Source organism: Thamnophis elegans, chromosome 5, assembly GCF_009769535.1.
Source record: "Thamnophis elegans isolate rThaEle1 chromosome 5, rThaEle1.pri, whole genome shotgun sequence".
Classification (NCBI taxonomy): domain Eukaryota; kingdom Metazoa; phylum Chordata; class Lepidosauria; order Squamata; family Colubridae; genus Thamnophis; species Thamnophis elegans.
In genome coordinates this window covers 49,848,261-49,861,829 of record NC_045545.1, presented here as the reverse complement: position 1 = coordinate 49,861,829, position 13,569 = coordinate 49,848,261, and the positions used below count along the sequence as shown (strand labels likewise).

Here is a 13,569-nt window from a genome sequence, read left to right as displayed (position 1 = left end):
CTATAATAGGGCTTTGAGACTGAGAAGTTGTATCAGATCGGTTGTTCATACATCAATCAATTGGCACTTGGGGGTGTAAATATTTTCCTAAGTATAGAAATAACAGGTTTTGCTCTTTTTTGCCTATCACTATTGTTTACAGGTTTTTGCCAGTAATAGACATATTGATTGATGCAATATCTTAGTTGTGATTTCAGTGTAGGAACATAAATTTGCATAGGCAACTTTTAACAGATTAACACAGTTGGAAGGGACCTTGTAGGTCATCTAGTCCAACCCCCACCCAAGCAGGAGACCCTACACCAGGGTCAGCAACCTGCAGCTCTGGAGCCGCATTTGGCTCTTTCATCCCTCTGCTGAGATTCCCTGTCACCAATCGGCACCACAATTTTGAGAGGAGCTTCCGGTTGAGTGGGGAGCAGGGCGCACCAGGAAGAGACTCTATGGCAAGGGACAGGTTTTCTGGTCAGCTCCACAATTGATAGGGCTTTCGGTTAGGATAGGTAGAGGAAAAAGGATGCCGCACTAAGAGGAGACTATGGTGGGGGAGCAGGATTTCCGGTCGGCTCCAGAATTGAACAAGGGGGGGGGGGACTTCCAGTTAGGACCTTTGTGGCTCTTTGAGTGTTTAAGGTTGCCAACCCCTGTCCTACACCATTTCTGACAGATGGCAGTCCAGTCTCTTCTTGAAAGCTTCCAATGATAAAGCTCCCACAACTTCAGAAGGCAAGTTGTTCCATTGGTTGATTGCTCTCACTGTCAGAAAATCTCTCCTTATTTCTAGGTTGAATCTCTTCTTGATCAGTCTCCATTTATTATTCCTTGGCTGGCCTTTGGATGCCTTGGAAAATAGCTAACTGTAAACTGTTGGTTGATGGTCTTAACTGTAACCCATATAGTGGGTAAAAATGTGAGACACCTGAAATAAGCAGATGTAATCAATTAGTGTGCACAACTCAATGGCAGATAAAGAAAGAAACAAAAGCTGAACCAACCAAGCTAATATTTCAGTAATATACTTTTAATATTAACATCTAGAAGTCATCCAGAATAGAATAAACAGTTGCATCAGTTTCTGAGAGAATCAAATCAGCTGAATTAATCAGAAATGCAGAAATAGAATGGATTAAAGTATTAACGATCAAAAACTTCAAGAACTGTTCTAACCAATATTTCATATTTCAGAAAAAATTTGCATGAACTAAATTTGACAGTTGCACAATACTAGTAGGAGAGTAGAGCAAATCCTAAATCGTCCCATAAGTCTTTTTTTAAAAAAAAATAATGGGCAAAATACTGACTTTTCAGCTAGCCAATCTTAGGGCTATTTCTTATGCTTTCCTCCCAATAATGAATGAAAATTATTAATATGACTGCATTTCCCCACAATCATATCTCACTGTTTAGACTAGACAGCAGGCAACCAGGTCAATTCCCCCCTGCCTGCCTCAGCTAGTTGACTTGGCATTAGGTAACATAGTTACAATTCTTATAATATTTGTATTTTCAATGTGCTATACATGGAGCTGCCTTTGAAGTCCATCTGCAAGTTACAGCAAATTCAATATTTGTGCTCATGTGTCACTGCTGCTATTTAAGTTCCATTGGCTTTAAGGTGGTAGGTCTTTATAACTCCTATACATTTGGACAGAGTGGGTATGCACCTAGTCCCTTCTATTAAATGTTACCATCTCAGGACTTAGCAAGTGTGCCTTAGGACGTGGGGTGTTCCATCCCCTGGAACAGCATCCCTTCAGAAATTCTGATGTCGCCAATTCTTTTGGGGTTCTGAAAAGCCCTTAAAACTTGGTTTTGTTCCTTGGTGTAGAGTAAATGTGTTGAGGAGGGATAGTTGCATCGTGCTTTATACTGTTTTAGTTTGGACTGTTTTTAATTGTTTTAAATTTGCATTAGATTTTGTAAGCCACTTAGAGTCTGTTGGTGTGAGTTCAAGGAAATAAATAGTGGAGTATATGATACAAATATATACATATCTAGAATTCCAGTCAAATAATGCAAATATGAAATACCTATCTTGTATAAAATAATTTACCTGGAATGAGCTTTTTATTATCAATCATGAAATTATTTAATGTTGACAATTTAGCTTTTTAATGACCAAGTAGATAAATTACTTTGAAATGCACTATATTGCCAAAAGTATTCGCTCATCCATCCACATAATCAGAAGCAGTTGTGAGCAAATACTTTTGGCAATATAGTGTAGGTAATATGGCATACCTTTCTTTATACAATTTATCCACTGCTTCAATTTCAATGGACTCCAAGTGGTTTATAGATATTAGTCATACATAACAGTAATACATAGAGCAAATTGCATTTGGTCATTAAAATTGAGTGAGAGCTGCTTCATACGTAAAGTATAAACTTCCACAATTGCTCATCACAATTATTTATTTCCATAATTATTTAATCATTTATATATTTATACTTTGGGTTTTTTTACTTTGCATTTATTTACAAATAATTAGATGAATATTGTGAATTGCACTGCCATTTTTTTTTCTTTTTAATGAACTGTTGGTTTTCCTTTTTGGCAAACCTAGATTATAATTAACTACTAGATTCTTGCTAAAATTTCACATTTATTTAGGATTAAAAATCTTGATTGAATTTAATGGAACTTATTTCAGTTTCAACCCCATCAATTACTATAAGTACTAAATGGGTATTTTATTTTTCTATCTCGGAGAGTTAAGAATTTCACTGTGATAAAAATAAACAGTCTTATTAATATCCAATAAAATTTGAATGGGCAGTAAACAGATGTAGAAGTAGGTTTTATAGATGGTTTGCTGAATATTGGAAATGGTTACTCTCATATTGTATAGAAAATAAAATTTAAAACTTTAAAAACCATTATCAATCTTTTATCTGTTGTGGTCTCATTTTATCAAATGCAAAATATGAATATTCCTTTGTCTATAATGTCATTCAGTTTTTTATATCTGCCATGAAACACAAAGTGCAACTCATTACAAGAGGTGCAAGTCATCTGAACCAATTTCTTAGCCATTTTTGTGGTAACTCTATTCCATTTTTTTTAATGATGACCAAAACAACAACAAAATCCAATGGCTGAGTTAGAAGGGGAAGAAGAAAGAGGCCATAAGATGAAGTAAATGTTGTTGTTAGCCTTCCATTTCTGTGTCAAAAGTCCAGAAGCAAATGTTAACCTAGTCCTTCCAGATTTCAGGCAAAGCAAAGAAGTTGGGGTTATTTGAAAGATGGGCCGTGGTAACCTATAATGTACACTGCAAATAAGAACTATGGCAATGGTCTAAGAGTTATGTGTTTGAATCCCTTATTTATGGAAAATCAGATCTGTAGGATATAAAATATGATATTAGGAAATGCAATTGGTAATCAATTAATTTCCTCTTATTTCCACGGGACTGATTCATTGAGGTAATGTCCTTCCTGTCCAAACAGAAAAAAAGTAACACACAATAAAAAAAAATAGAGCAACAAATACTTTAATGACCTTCATACACACGGAGGTTAGAAATCCCATGGGGGTTCCAAGGAAGTCCCCAAACAAAGACGGGCAAAGCTCAGTGCGATCTCAAATGCCGCTTAAGTGTTTTAATAAAGTTTCTTTCGAGCAAAACTGGTTTCCTTTGTGAACTTGATTCTCTGGTCTTGGAGGCAGTAAAAGAGAAGTAAATTTACCGCCGTACCTTTCAAAGAAATCGTTTGAATTTCTCCGTCGATTCTCCAGCCCTGACTCTGCCCAGCTTTCGAGCCCACGCAACTTCTGTCGGGGATTGTCACCGGTTGAGACCCCGAGTGGGGGGAAAAGATCAGCTCGTTTAATGCTTAACACTGTTGAAAGGTTTGTATTTTGATCCATGGGGCTGACGTCATCACGTTTGTGAAATCACGGTGCGTGCTGACGTTACGCCGCGGCATCAGCGTGCTTTGCGTGCTGTTCGCTCACTCGCTCGCTCGCTCGTTCTCCCTCAACCCCCCCTCCCCCATGCAGCTTTGAGCAGGCGGCAGCGACGGCTCACGGGCAGCCCGGGGCCTAGTGGAAGGGGCCGGGCTGGCGCGGGAAGAAGGGGTCGCGCCGCCATGGAGGGGATGGACGTGGATCTGGACGCCGAGCTGATGCAGAAGTTCAGCTGTCTGGGAACCACCGACAAGGACGTGCTCATTGGCGAATTTCAGCGGCTCCTTGGCTTTCAGCTCAGCCCGGCTGGCTGTGCCTTCTTCCTGGAGATGACGAACTGGTACACCGCTGGGAGGAGTGGGACGGGATGGGACCACGGCGACGGGTAGTTGGAGAAGCGGGGGGGAGGGAGGTTGCCCCTCTCGGGAGGGCCAAGTTGGAGAGGTGGGAAACTCACTTTGTCAGGCCGAGCCCCTCACTCCCGACTAGGGAAGTTACCCCGCTAATGGAGCGCGGTGGAGAATTTTGTCCGCGGACTTAACCCTGTTAGGTGAGGAGTAATGTCAGGCGGAGCAGCTCTGTCAGATGTAAACAACCCTGATGTGACGCTTTTTCACTGGCTGGACAAGTCATACAGGTGCAGTCAGTCACCTTATCTGTACAAGGCGTCGTGTGAGGCCTTCTTCCTATTAGTGGTCAGGCTTCCTATGCTAGGGTTCAAATCCCGGTTTTTGCTCGACCTGCCTTGTTCTTTGTAACTGGTTCCGTCACATGGCGGGTTGTTTTTATTTTATGGTCTATGTTGCTTAAACTCAGAGGCAACCTTCTCCAGTGTTTTGAATTTTTTTTAAAAAAAAAATCTGTCCGGGCTTTAAAAGCATTTTGATGCTATAAAAAGAAGAATGTCATATAATAATGTAATAAAACAAACAATTTGGTGTGCCCCTTCCTCGAATGTGGGCTGCTTCTTTTTGTTTAAATTCGAAGTTAGCCATATTTTGATTTTTTTCAGCTTATGGAATTTTTGTGTGTATTTCTGCTTTCCCTTTATTGCCCCCAGCAGTATGGTGAGTCATTGAAGAAGTGAAGCTTGCACCCTGAATTAAGCCTTTTTTGTGTGTGTGTTAGTGAAATTGTATTGTTGCTATTAGTGATAAACAGGTTTGTCTAAAATTTTGGCTGATTATATCTATGCAAGCCACATTCTCAAAACTTTTATTCAGTTCTAATCACCACCTGTTTATTACAGAAGTTCTTATCCACAGGTTTGTAAATAGAAATTTTAAGCGATGCATGCTGTCTGTGAATAAAGGTGGTGTAATGTCAGGGCATGTTTTCAGCCTATGAACTTTCTCTTCCTGATCAAATTTCTATCGTATCATAATGTTTTTTGACTTTTATGCAAATCACATATCTACAAACTATTACAGTCAGTGATTGATTGATTGATTGATTGATTGATTAATTATATCCCATCGGGATGAATTGATTCTTAGAAATCACGTGCTGTAGATAGTCTCCAACCTGGCCGTACAAGTGTTATATCAGTATAGATTGCAAAAAAAAAAAGTGCTGACATATTAAACACAATATTTGGTGTCAAGTACTGATCTTGACTGATTTCAAAAAGCCCCCAAACTTGGATGGTGAAATCTTAGTATTGTAACGGGAGTTTGCCAGGGAATCCTAGGGCTATTTACTAGATTGGGGAATTGGAACAAATATACCATCTGAAATGACAAACCAGTTCCATATTCTTATTGAGAAAACTACTTCCATGTAATGATGTAACCTCTGGTAGTTGAGCACATCAAGTCCTCCCTCTATATTTCATAAAAACCTAGCGCTCAAGCAGCATAATGAAATAAATAGATAAAAATTCTTTCATCCCAGTTCAAGCTTCCATAGGAATAATTCAATTTGAAATTAAGCAGACTTATTTGTAAAGCAACATTATTAGAAATGGGCTGTAAAAATGGTTTTGAATCTGATTAATAGTAGTTCCATAGGGAATTTTATTACGTACAGGAAATTCTTACTTTGCTGCTCATAACAAATATATTTTGTTATAGTTAAACTGAAATTTGAGTTTATTTTTGTTATTTCTGATGTATGGTAGAAGTGTAAGTATAACTGGAATGTACCACTTTAAACTATAGGTTAGATTAACCTACATATCTGCCCCACCTTCTTTTAAAAGAGGATTTCTACACATGAAAAGGGAGAAATTATGAGAAATGTTTAATCTTAATATCTAAGCTATGTTGTCATGTGACATCTTCTCAACTTGCACTCTTTAATAGAACATTCCAGAAAGAAGGATACCATCTCATCTGTGTGATAGCTTTATTTAAGATTATCCAATGAACATTTGAGCCAAACAGTGTTTAATCTAGATTTCACAAGGCATTGTTGCCCCACATAGTTCAAAATTCAGAAATCCCATAAACAACTGTCATAACATTGGGGATCTCCATAAATCTTTTGTACCAGTATGTGGTAAACAGAGATTTGTTGCAGCATAATGCATGATGTCTTTCAAACCCTATGTTTCAATATTTAAGTGTATAAGCATGTCTTCTATACTGGTATTCTGGTAATTACTGGATTCTGGTAGTATGTGACTACTACTAATATATTGCAAAGAATTCTGGTGACAGAATAATGTGATCGTATATATGAAGAAAAAAGTATTCAGTATTTTGACTGTATTTACATTTTAAATGAATCAGATGACTTTGTATGCATTAATAATGCAGCTGGGGAGAGTAATGCACAAGAGAAGAGATAGCAAAGTCCGTGGACATTTTATTTATTTAAACAATACAGCATAATATTCTCATGTACATTTCATTCCCCAGGTTGTATTTATTTTTCTATTTTGTATTATTTCTCACCCCCAAGTGTTTATTAAGAAATATTAAAATACTTAGCAATAGCAATAGCAGTTAGACTTATATACTGCTTCATAGGGCTTTCAGCCCTCTCTAAGCGGTTTACAGAGTCAGGATATTGCCCCCAACAACAATCCGGGTCCTCATTTTACCCACCTCGGAAGGATGGAAGGCTGAGTCAACCCTGAGCTGGTGAGATTTGAACAGCCGAACTGCAGAATTGCAGTCAGCTGAAGTAGCCTGCAGTGCTGCATTTAACCACTGCGCCACCTCGGCTCTTAATCAGTGAAAAGAAGCATCCAATGTTGATACTTATTTTACCAAATTTTGAATACAGTTAATAGGTGTTGAATATGTCCAAGTTTTATGTACAAAAGTTATTCTTGGAGAAGAAATGGTACATTATGCCAGCTATAAGCTTCAAGTGGACCATGCAGTACCTTTTAAATAAATGATCATAGTATACAAGAGTGAGTGAACATGGCTTCAGTGCTGACTTCTGCATTTTACAAGTGCCATACGCCTGCATATTGTCAAATATATTTTTCAATATACTTTATTTGAAATTGAAAGGTTGCTAAAAAGGCCAGTTGTTAACCAAGGACTACCAATACTTTTTATTGTCAATATAAATATAAGACCAATGCTAGCTGATCAGTTCTTCCTGAATATTCTTTCATACACCTAGCTTAAGTATACTTTCCTAATGCAGAACATGTCACTATGTTTATTATCTGTTCCTGGGTTCTTCAGTTGAAGGTATAATTAGTTGATAAAAATAGAGATGTCAAAGCTTGGCTCTAGTATTGTAACATATGTTTAAGTCTATCGTCAGGTATATTATGATATCTAGCTATGTTGCAGCTTGAAAGAGTAGAACACAAGTAAATCTTTGTACAACAGCTCTGATAGTTGAATTTATATGGTGTGCATAATCATAGGTTCCTGTGCTCCCTGTTTTGTTCTTAGCCTTAAATTAGTGCACACTTCTGTGATTTGTTTGATTGTGCCAGCTCTCAATTATATTTTAGTTAGGATCTGCAAATCCTTAAAAACAACTTAAAATGTTCTGCATTAGGAAAGTATACTTAAGCTAGGTGTATGAAAGAACATTCAGAAAGAACTGATCAGCTAGCATTGGTCTTATATTTATATTGACAATAAAAAGTACTGGTAGTCCTTGGTTAACAACTGGCCTTTTTAGCAACCTTTCAATTTCAAATAAAGTATATTGCAAAATATACTTGACAATATGCAGGCGTGCACACAGAATTTCTGTATTCCTTCCTCAGCCTTGAATAAATACAGTATATCCTGGAATTGTGGTGGGATGAATGAATTAATTATAGAAGAAATGCTTTCATTTAGGATAAGAGTTTTAATAGTTTTTCTGGTAATTAGATTCCAGAAATTGTCAGAAATTTCAGGAAAAAAAACCATAAGAGGACATAAAAGGCTGAGAAGAGACAGAACATTTTTACTTTGTTCTTAAAACCTTCCTAAACTGTTTAGCTTATCAACATAAACTTTGTGTTCAGAGGATTATGTTCAAGGATAAGCAGAAAGGCAACTGCCTTAATTTAGGTAAAACTGATTGATATGCTGTCATAAAATCCATTTTAATTCAACTAAGAAGGCTAGCATTCTTATTTTTAAATGGTTGTATCTTCTTTCTATACTTTTTTTTTGGATAAAATTTAGATTTGAAATGCACAACAGTCTAAATATACAACTGAATGGAAATGATTTTTTAAAATAAAAGTATACTATCATAATGGCAACCAGGAGCATCTGTCCAACCATGGTGATGGCAAAAATGTGATAATAATTAAAAATAAGACTTTATGGTACAACCTAAAATGTTCTGCGTTAGGAAAGTATATTTAAACTAGCTGTATGAAAGAACACTCAGGAAAAACTGATAAACTAGCATTGGTCTTATATTTACAGTATATATTGACAATAAAAAGTGCAGGTAGTCCTTGGTTAACAACTGTCCTGCTTTCAAACTTACGACAGCTCTAGAAAAGTAGGTTTACAACTGGCCCTTAAACCTATGACAGTCACCGTGTACATGGTCACATTATCGTAACTCATGTGCTTTGCAACTGGCATGCATTTATGACTGTCACTGAATCCCATAGTCACATGTTGCCATTCATGAGCTTCCCAGCCATCTTCCAACAAGCAAATCGCTGGAAAAGAAGCTGGCAGTATATTGCATGTCACAGCCACTGATGTTGTACTTAATAAACTTGAATGATTCATTTAATGGCCTCAATGTTACTGACAGAAGTCAACATGATCACATCTTTTACTTAATAATATCGCTTAAGTATTACCAGTCACAATCAGGATCATTAAATGAAAACTTTCTGTAATCCATAGTTCTTTTTGTATTGTCATGACAGTTTTGTGTCCCAACAGCTATACATTTTTTCTTACCCAGGAGATGACTGAGTAACAGTAGCTTGATTATGTTTTTTTAAAGACAAGTAAGTAATTTGCTATTACTATTAAAGTAACAGTATAATACATTTTTGACTGATACATAACAAAACATGTTTAATTAACACCTACTCCCACTTGGTTAAGCGACCAAGTTTCTTTTGAAAGACTAAGTCATTAAGTGAAATGATCACTCAGTGTACACATGACTGAGAGATTACTGGTTACTGCCATTTCATTCAAATAGGTTTTTTTCATATAAACTACACTAACATTACTGTCATTTTGGCACACAATGTTGTCAAGGGCACAAAATTTGGTTGTAAATGCATACATTGGTAAGAAAATGATTTTATTTTTCTTAATCCTATATTTGTGAGTGGTTGCTAACTGAGGTTGTAGGTATAACAGATTATCTAAAATGTTGAGCTTGTCAGCTGGAAAGCTGACACCCAGGTTTGAGTCCCCAGTGCCATACAACGGGAGTGAGCTCCTGTTACTTGCTCCAGCTCCTGCCCACCTATCATTTCAAAAGTATGCAAATGAGAATAGATAAATAGATACCACTTTAGTGGGAAGCTAACAACGTTCCATGCACCTTTGATATATAGTCATGTTGGCCATGTGACTATGGAAATACTATTATCTTCAGACAATGCTGGCTCCCTCGACTAAGAAATGGTGATGAGTGTCGGACATGACTGGATATCCAAAACGGTTGGTATGAGATGTAAGGCAAAGTTCAAAGGCCCAAATGTCATAGCAGGGTTTTCAGCTGGACCAGGTCCAGAATCAGTCATAAGATTTCAAGTCAAGAGGCAAGGTATGTTGAGTCTAGGTTAACAAATAGTTATTGCCAATAGTGGGGCTTGAGCCTGCTACTCTTCTTAAATAGAAGCAACTCAGGAATTGTTCATTTGGAAGGGTGATAGTTCTTTTTTGTGAGGAGTGCTTTTGTTCTACCCTGCTCTCTGTGTGGCAAGTCCTTGCACTAGGAGGAGGAAACATCTCAGGCTCCTCAACATCTAAGCCTGGCAGCAGACATACATGGTTATTGGGCAGCATTGCCTTTGCCTATAGCTGCCTCAGGTAGCAGTTTGCTCAGTAACTCTGAAACTGATTGCTTACTGTTGGTTTCTTGTCAGAGTCTGAGCTGGCAACGATACATGGAGATTTACAATAACACAACATCTAGGTTCCAAGACAATTTAGGTTTTACATTTTGAGTATACAAGCCAAACAGTATACAAGCCAAAGAGTATACAAGCCAAAGAGCTCAATAGTGACCTAAGGATTAATAAGATTTTTTACCATAGAAGTTTCCAGAGCTGGTTAATATTAGCCATACTTCTCTGTTCTCTATAGTTGCAGCCAAAATACGATAACCAGTCTTAACAGGTAAAATTGGTCACAGATCTGGATCAATGACCCCTTCCAGATGGTGATCTCAATTCTTCATAAACAGGAGCCTATCAGAGACGAAATGTCAAAATGGTAGCCAAGGACCACAGTGGAACGAAGAGTCCAGCTCTTTGTAATTCAGGTCATCTATTTTGAGAGTCTGTCCAGAATAATACAGTGGTCATTAGTATTGAAAGCCACTGAATGATCAAGAAGAATTAGCAGAGCTGTACTCCTTATCTTCTCCTTACATAGATTACATGAAAGGCAGTAAACAAGTTCTTAGGTAAGAATCACATAGATATCAAAGTTTTATAGCAATTTTCTTGAGCATTTTAAGGATCACAAATAGTTACTACAGTGCAATGTCATTCTAGTCAGATTCTTCAGGAATGAACAGGTGGGTTTTCTTGTAAGAAATGTATTACCTCTGAATCCAGATGCTGAATACAGGTAGTCCTCAAGTTATGACCACAGTTGGAATCAGAATTTTTGTTTCTAAATGGTATGGTCATTGTGAGTCATCATATGATTACACCCAATTTTATGACAATTTTTGCCATGGTTCTCAAGTGAATCACAGTGATCATTTAGTGTCTCATGGTAGTTTTTTATTAAGAAAATGTATATGGCCATTGAACTCACCAGCATTCTGGCTGGTTTACATAAATTAAACAAATCATGTAGTTGTTAGGCTAATCCTACTTCCCAAATTAGCATTGCTTGTTAGAAACTTGCTGGAATAGTTGCCAATTGCAATCACATGACCAAAGGATATGGCAATCAGTCATAAATACAAGGCAGTTGCCAAGCAGTTGAATTGCAATCACTTGTTCATGGGGGTGGTGCACTGGTTGTAACTTCAAGGATAAATCAGAAATAACTTTTTCCAGGCTATTGTATGAGTGGAAAGCATGGGATTACAAGAAAGTAAACAATCACACAATGGGGAGTGCACACTGAAAGGAATGAGGTGGTATGGGGAGAAGTGAAATTACAAAAGAGTAAGCAGGCACAGTGAGGTGAAGCTAGAGCAGAAGGAGCCACAAGTGTGCAAATGGCCCAATGTATTCCCCATTGTGTGCTCTCTTGTAATCCCTTCCTCTCCTGTGAATGTAAATACAAGCATTACTTTCCTTCTTGCTAATTATCTTAGTAGTGGGGGAAGCAATCAAAAGGATGAGGGACTGGGGAAAAGGAAAGCACACTTCCACTTGTATGATTACCTGTTTAGTGACTGTTTCGCTTAATGAGAGAGCTGCTGGTCCCTGTTGGCCATTAAAATTTATAGCAACTTTTTATGATAAGAGAGAACTTAAAACATTCCAAAATATAATATATTCAATTGAGATATGAAAGAGAAGGTAGATAAATCTTCATGCCAGTAGTTTGGGGTCAAAGAGAAGGAGAGCACTAGATTAGTGGCAGCCATTTGAGGCAGTTCAGGTCAAGAAACAGATTCTCAAAGTTTGGACTGGAACTACTGGTACATTGATAGAAGCTATAGTAACAGATACCTGAAAGCTGTATTTTCCTTCCTCTTATGGTCGCATAACTGCACTTTGAGTGCTCAGCAACCAGGCTATTTTGACTGTCATCAGTTATAACCATGATAGGCAAGATCTATTATGATAATAAGGATTACCAGTACGTATTCAGTTATTGTTTTATGCTATTAATATTATTCTGGAAGCTATTTGACCTTGACATCTTTTATATGTAATTTATATAGAACGACTTATTCTACTTTAGCCACTATTGTATAGAAACATTTGGACTTAGTAATATGAAGAAGCTTGTGTTATACAGATAGTCCTCACAATGACCAAATTACTGAATTGTGTTCAGTAACCAAAATTACAAAGGTACTGAATTAAGGGACATAAACCAATGCCTGAAGTTATTAATGTTGCAGTCCTGTATAGCAGTCTGGGCTGTTGGCAACCCATTTGTATTCACAATGGGATGCCAAGGTGCTCATAATCATATGATTGCCATTTGCAATCTTACCTGTCAGCTTCCTCTGAAAGTCAGCAGAGAAGTAGGCAAGGAAAGTTGCAAGCTGTTGTTGCAGGACTCCTGGTTCCTGGAGGATGGCTGAAAACGGTCCATCAGGACCCATTATGAGATGAACCTTTTTCAGCCAGTCTTTCAGAGAGTGGAAGCACTGCTAGTTTGATTTTGCCTCATTAAGGGTGGAGCCCCTCCACCAAGCAGCCCTTATGCTCTCGAAAATGTTGGGTGAAAAGTCTATAACAAAAGCCAAGGGGGATGTTAGTACAAGGTGTTTGCCAGCCTGGAGTGTTTGAAGCCATGCTGACTCCAAGTGCCCCATCCTAAAATCCCATTTAGCTTTCGTCATGGACTTTTTCAGTCAGTGCCTTTGAGAGCAGAAGGACTGCATGTCAGATTGATTTTACCCATTTGGGGTAGAGTTCCTCTACCAAGCATGCTTGCCATCCTTACTGACTGGAAAAAGCCTTTCTATCCTTCAGAAAAACATTTACTAATTTTCTAGCCAGAAAGCTAGTGAATACAGTATTCTAAAGGCTAGAAAGGCCAACACACAGAGTAGAGGAGAACCGGCATGCTGGGACTGAGAAAAAATGTTCAGGTGCTTGGGATCAGAGCTTCCTTTCTCTGGCCCAGCAGTGCAGATTCCTTCTACGCATGGAGGGGACGGCCTGCAGTTGCCTGGAGAAAGGACTTCTTGAGTTCCAAGCTTCCTTTCTCATGACCCTTTGTGTGCATGGATGGGAGTTGTGTGCCCTTTTTTGGCAGGTAGTTCTGTTGCGTTATCAACTTAGTGACCCATGCAGTCGGTTAGCAATTACACCTGGGATTGTGGTCATTGAGCAAGGTGGTCATGTGGCTGCCTCGCTTAATGACCGCGATGAATTAGGACCAAAATTT

At 38.0% G+C, this 13,569-nt stretch overlaps 1 protein-coding gene across 2 annotated transcripts in view; it reads left to right on the top strand.

Moving 5' to 3' along the window:
* Nucleotides 1-3,982: 3,982 nt before the first annotated feature.
* ILRUN (inflammation and lipid regulator with UBA-like and NBR1-like domains) overlaps nt 3,983-13,569 on the top strand; it is a 42,730-nt gene continuing 33,143 nt past the window's right edge. Inside the window, exon 1 of one of the 2 annotated variants that reach the window (XM_032217360.1) lies at nt 3,983-4,253. In XM_032217360.1, the coding sequence (XP_032073251.1) occupies nt 4,096-4,253 (158 nt within the window). In that variant the 5' untranslated portion in view covers nt 3,983-4,095. The remainder of the gene's footprint in view (nt 4,254-13,569) is intronic. The other variant, XM_032217361.1, reaches the window with a different exon arrangement.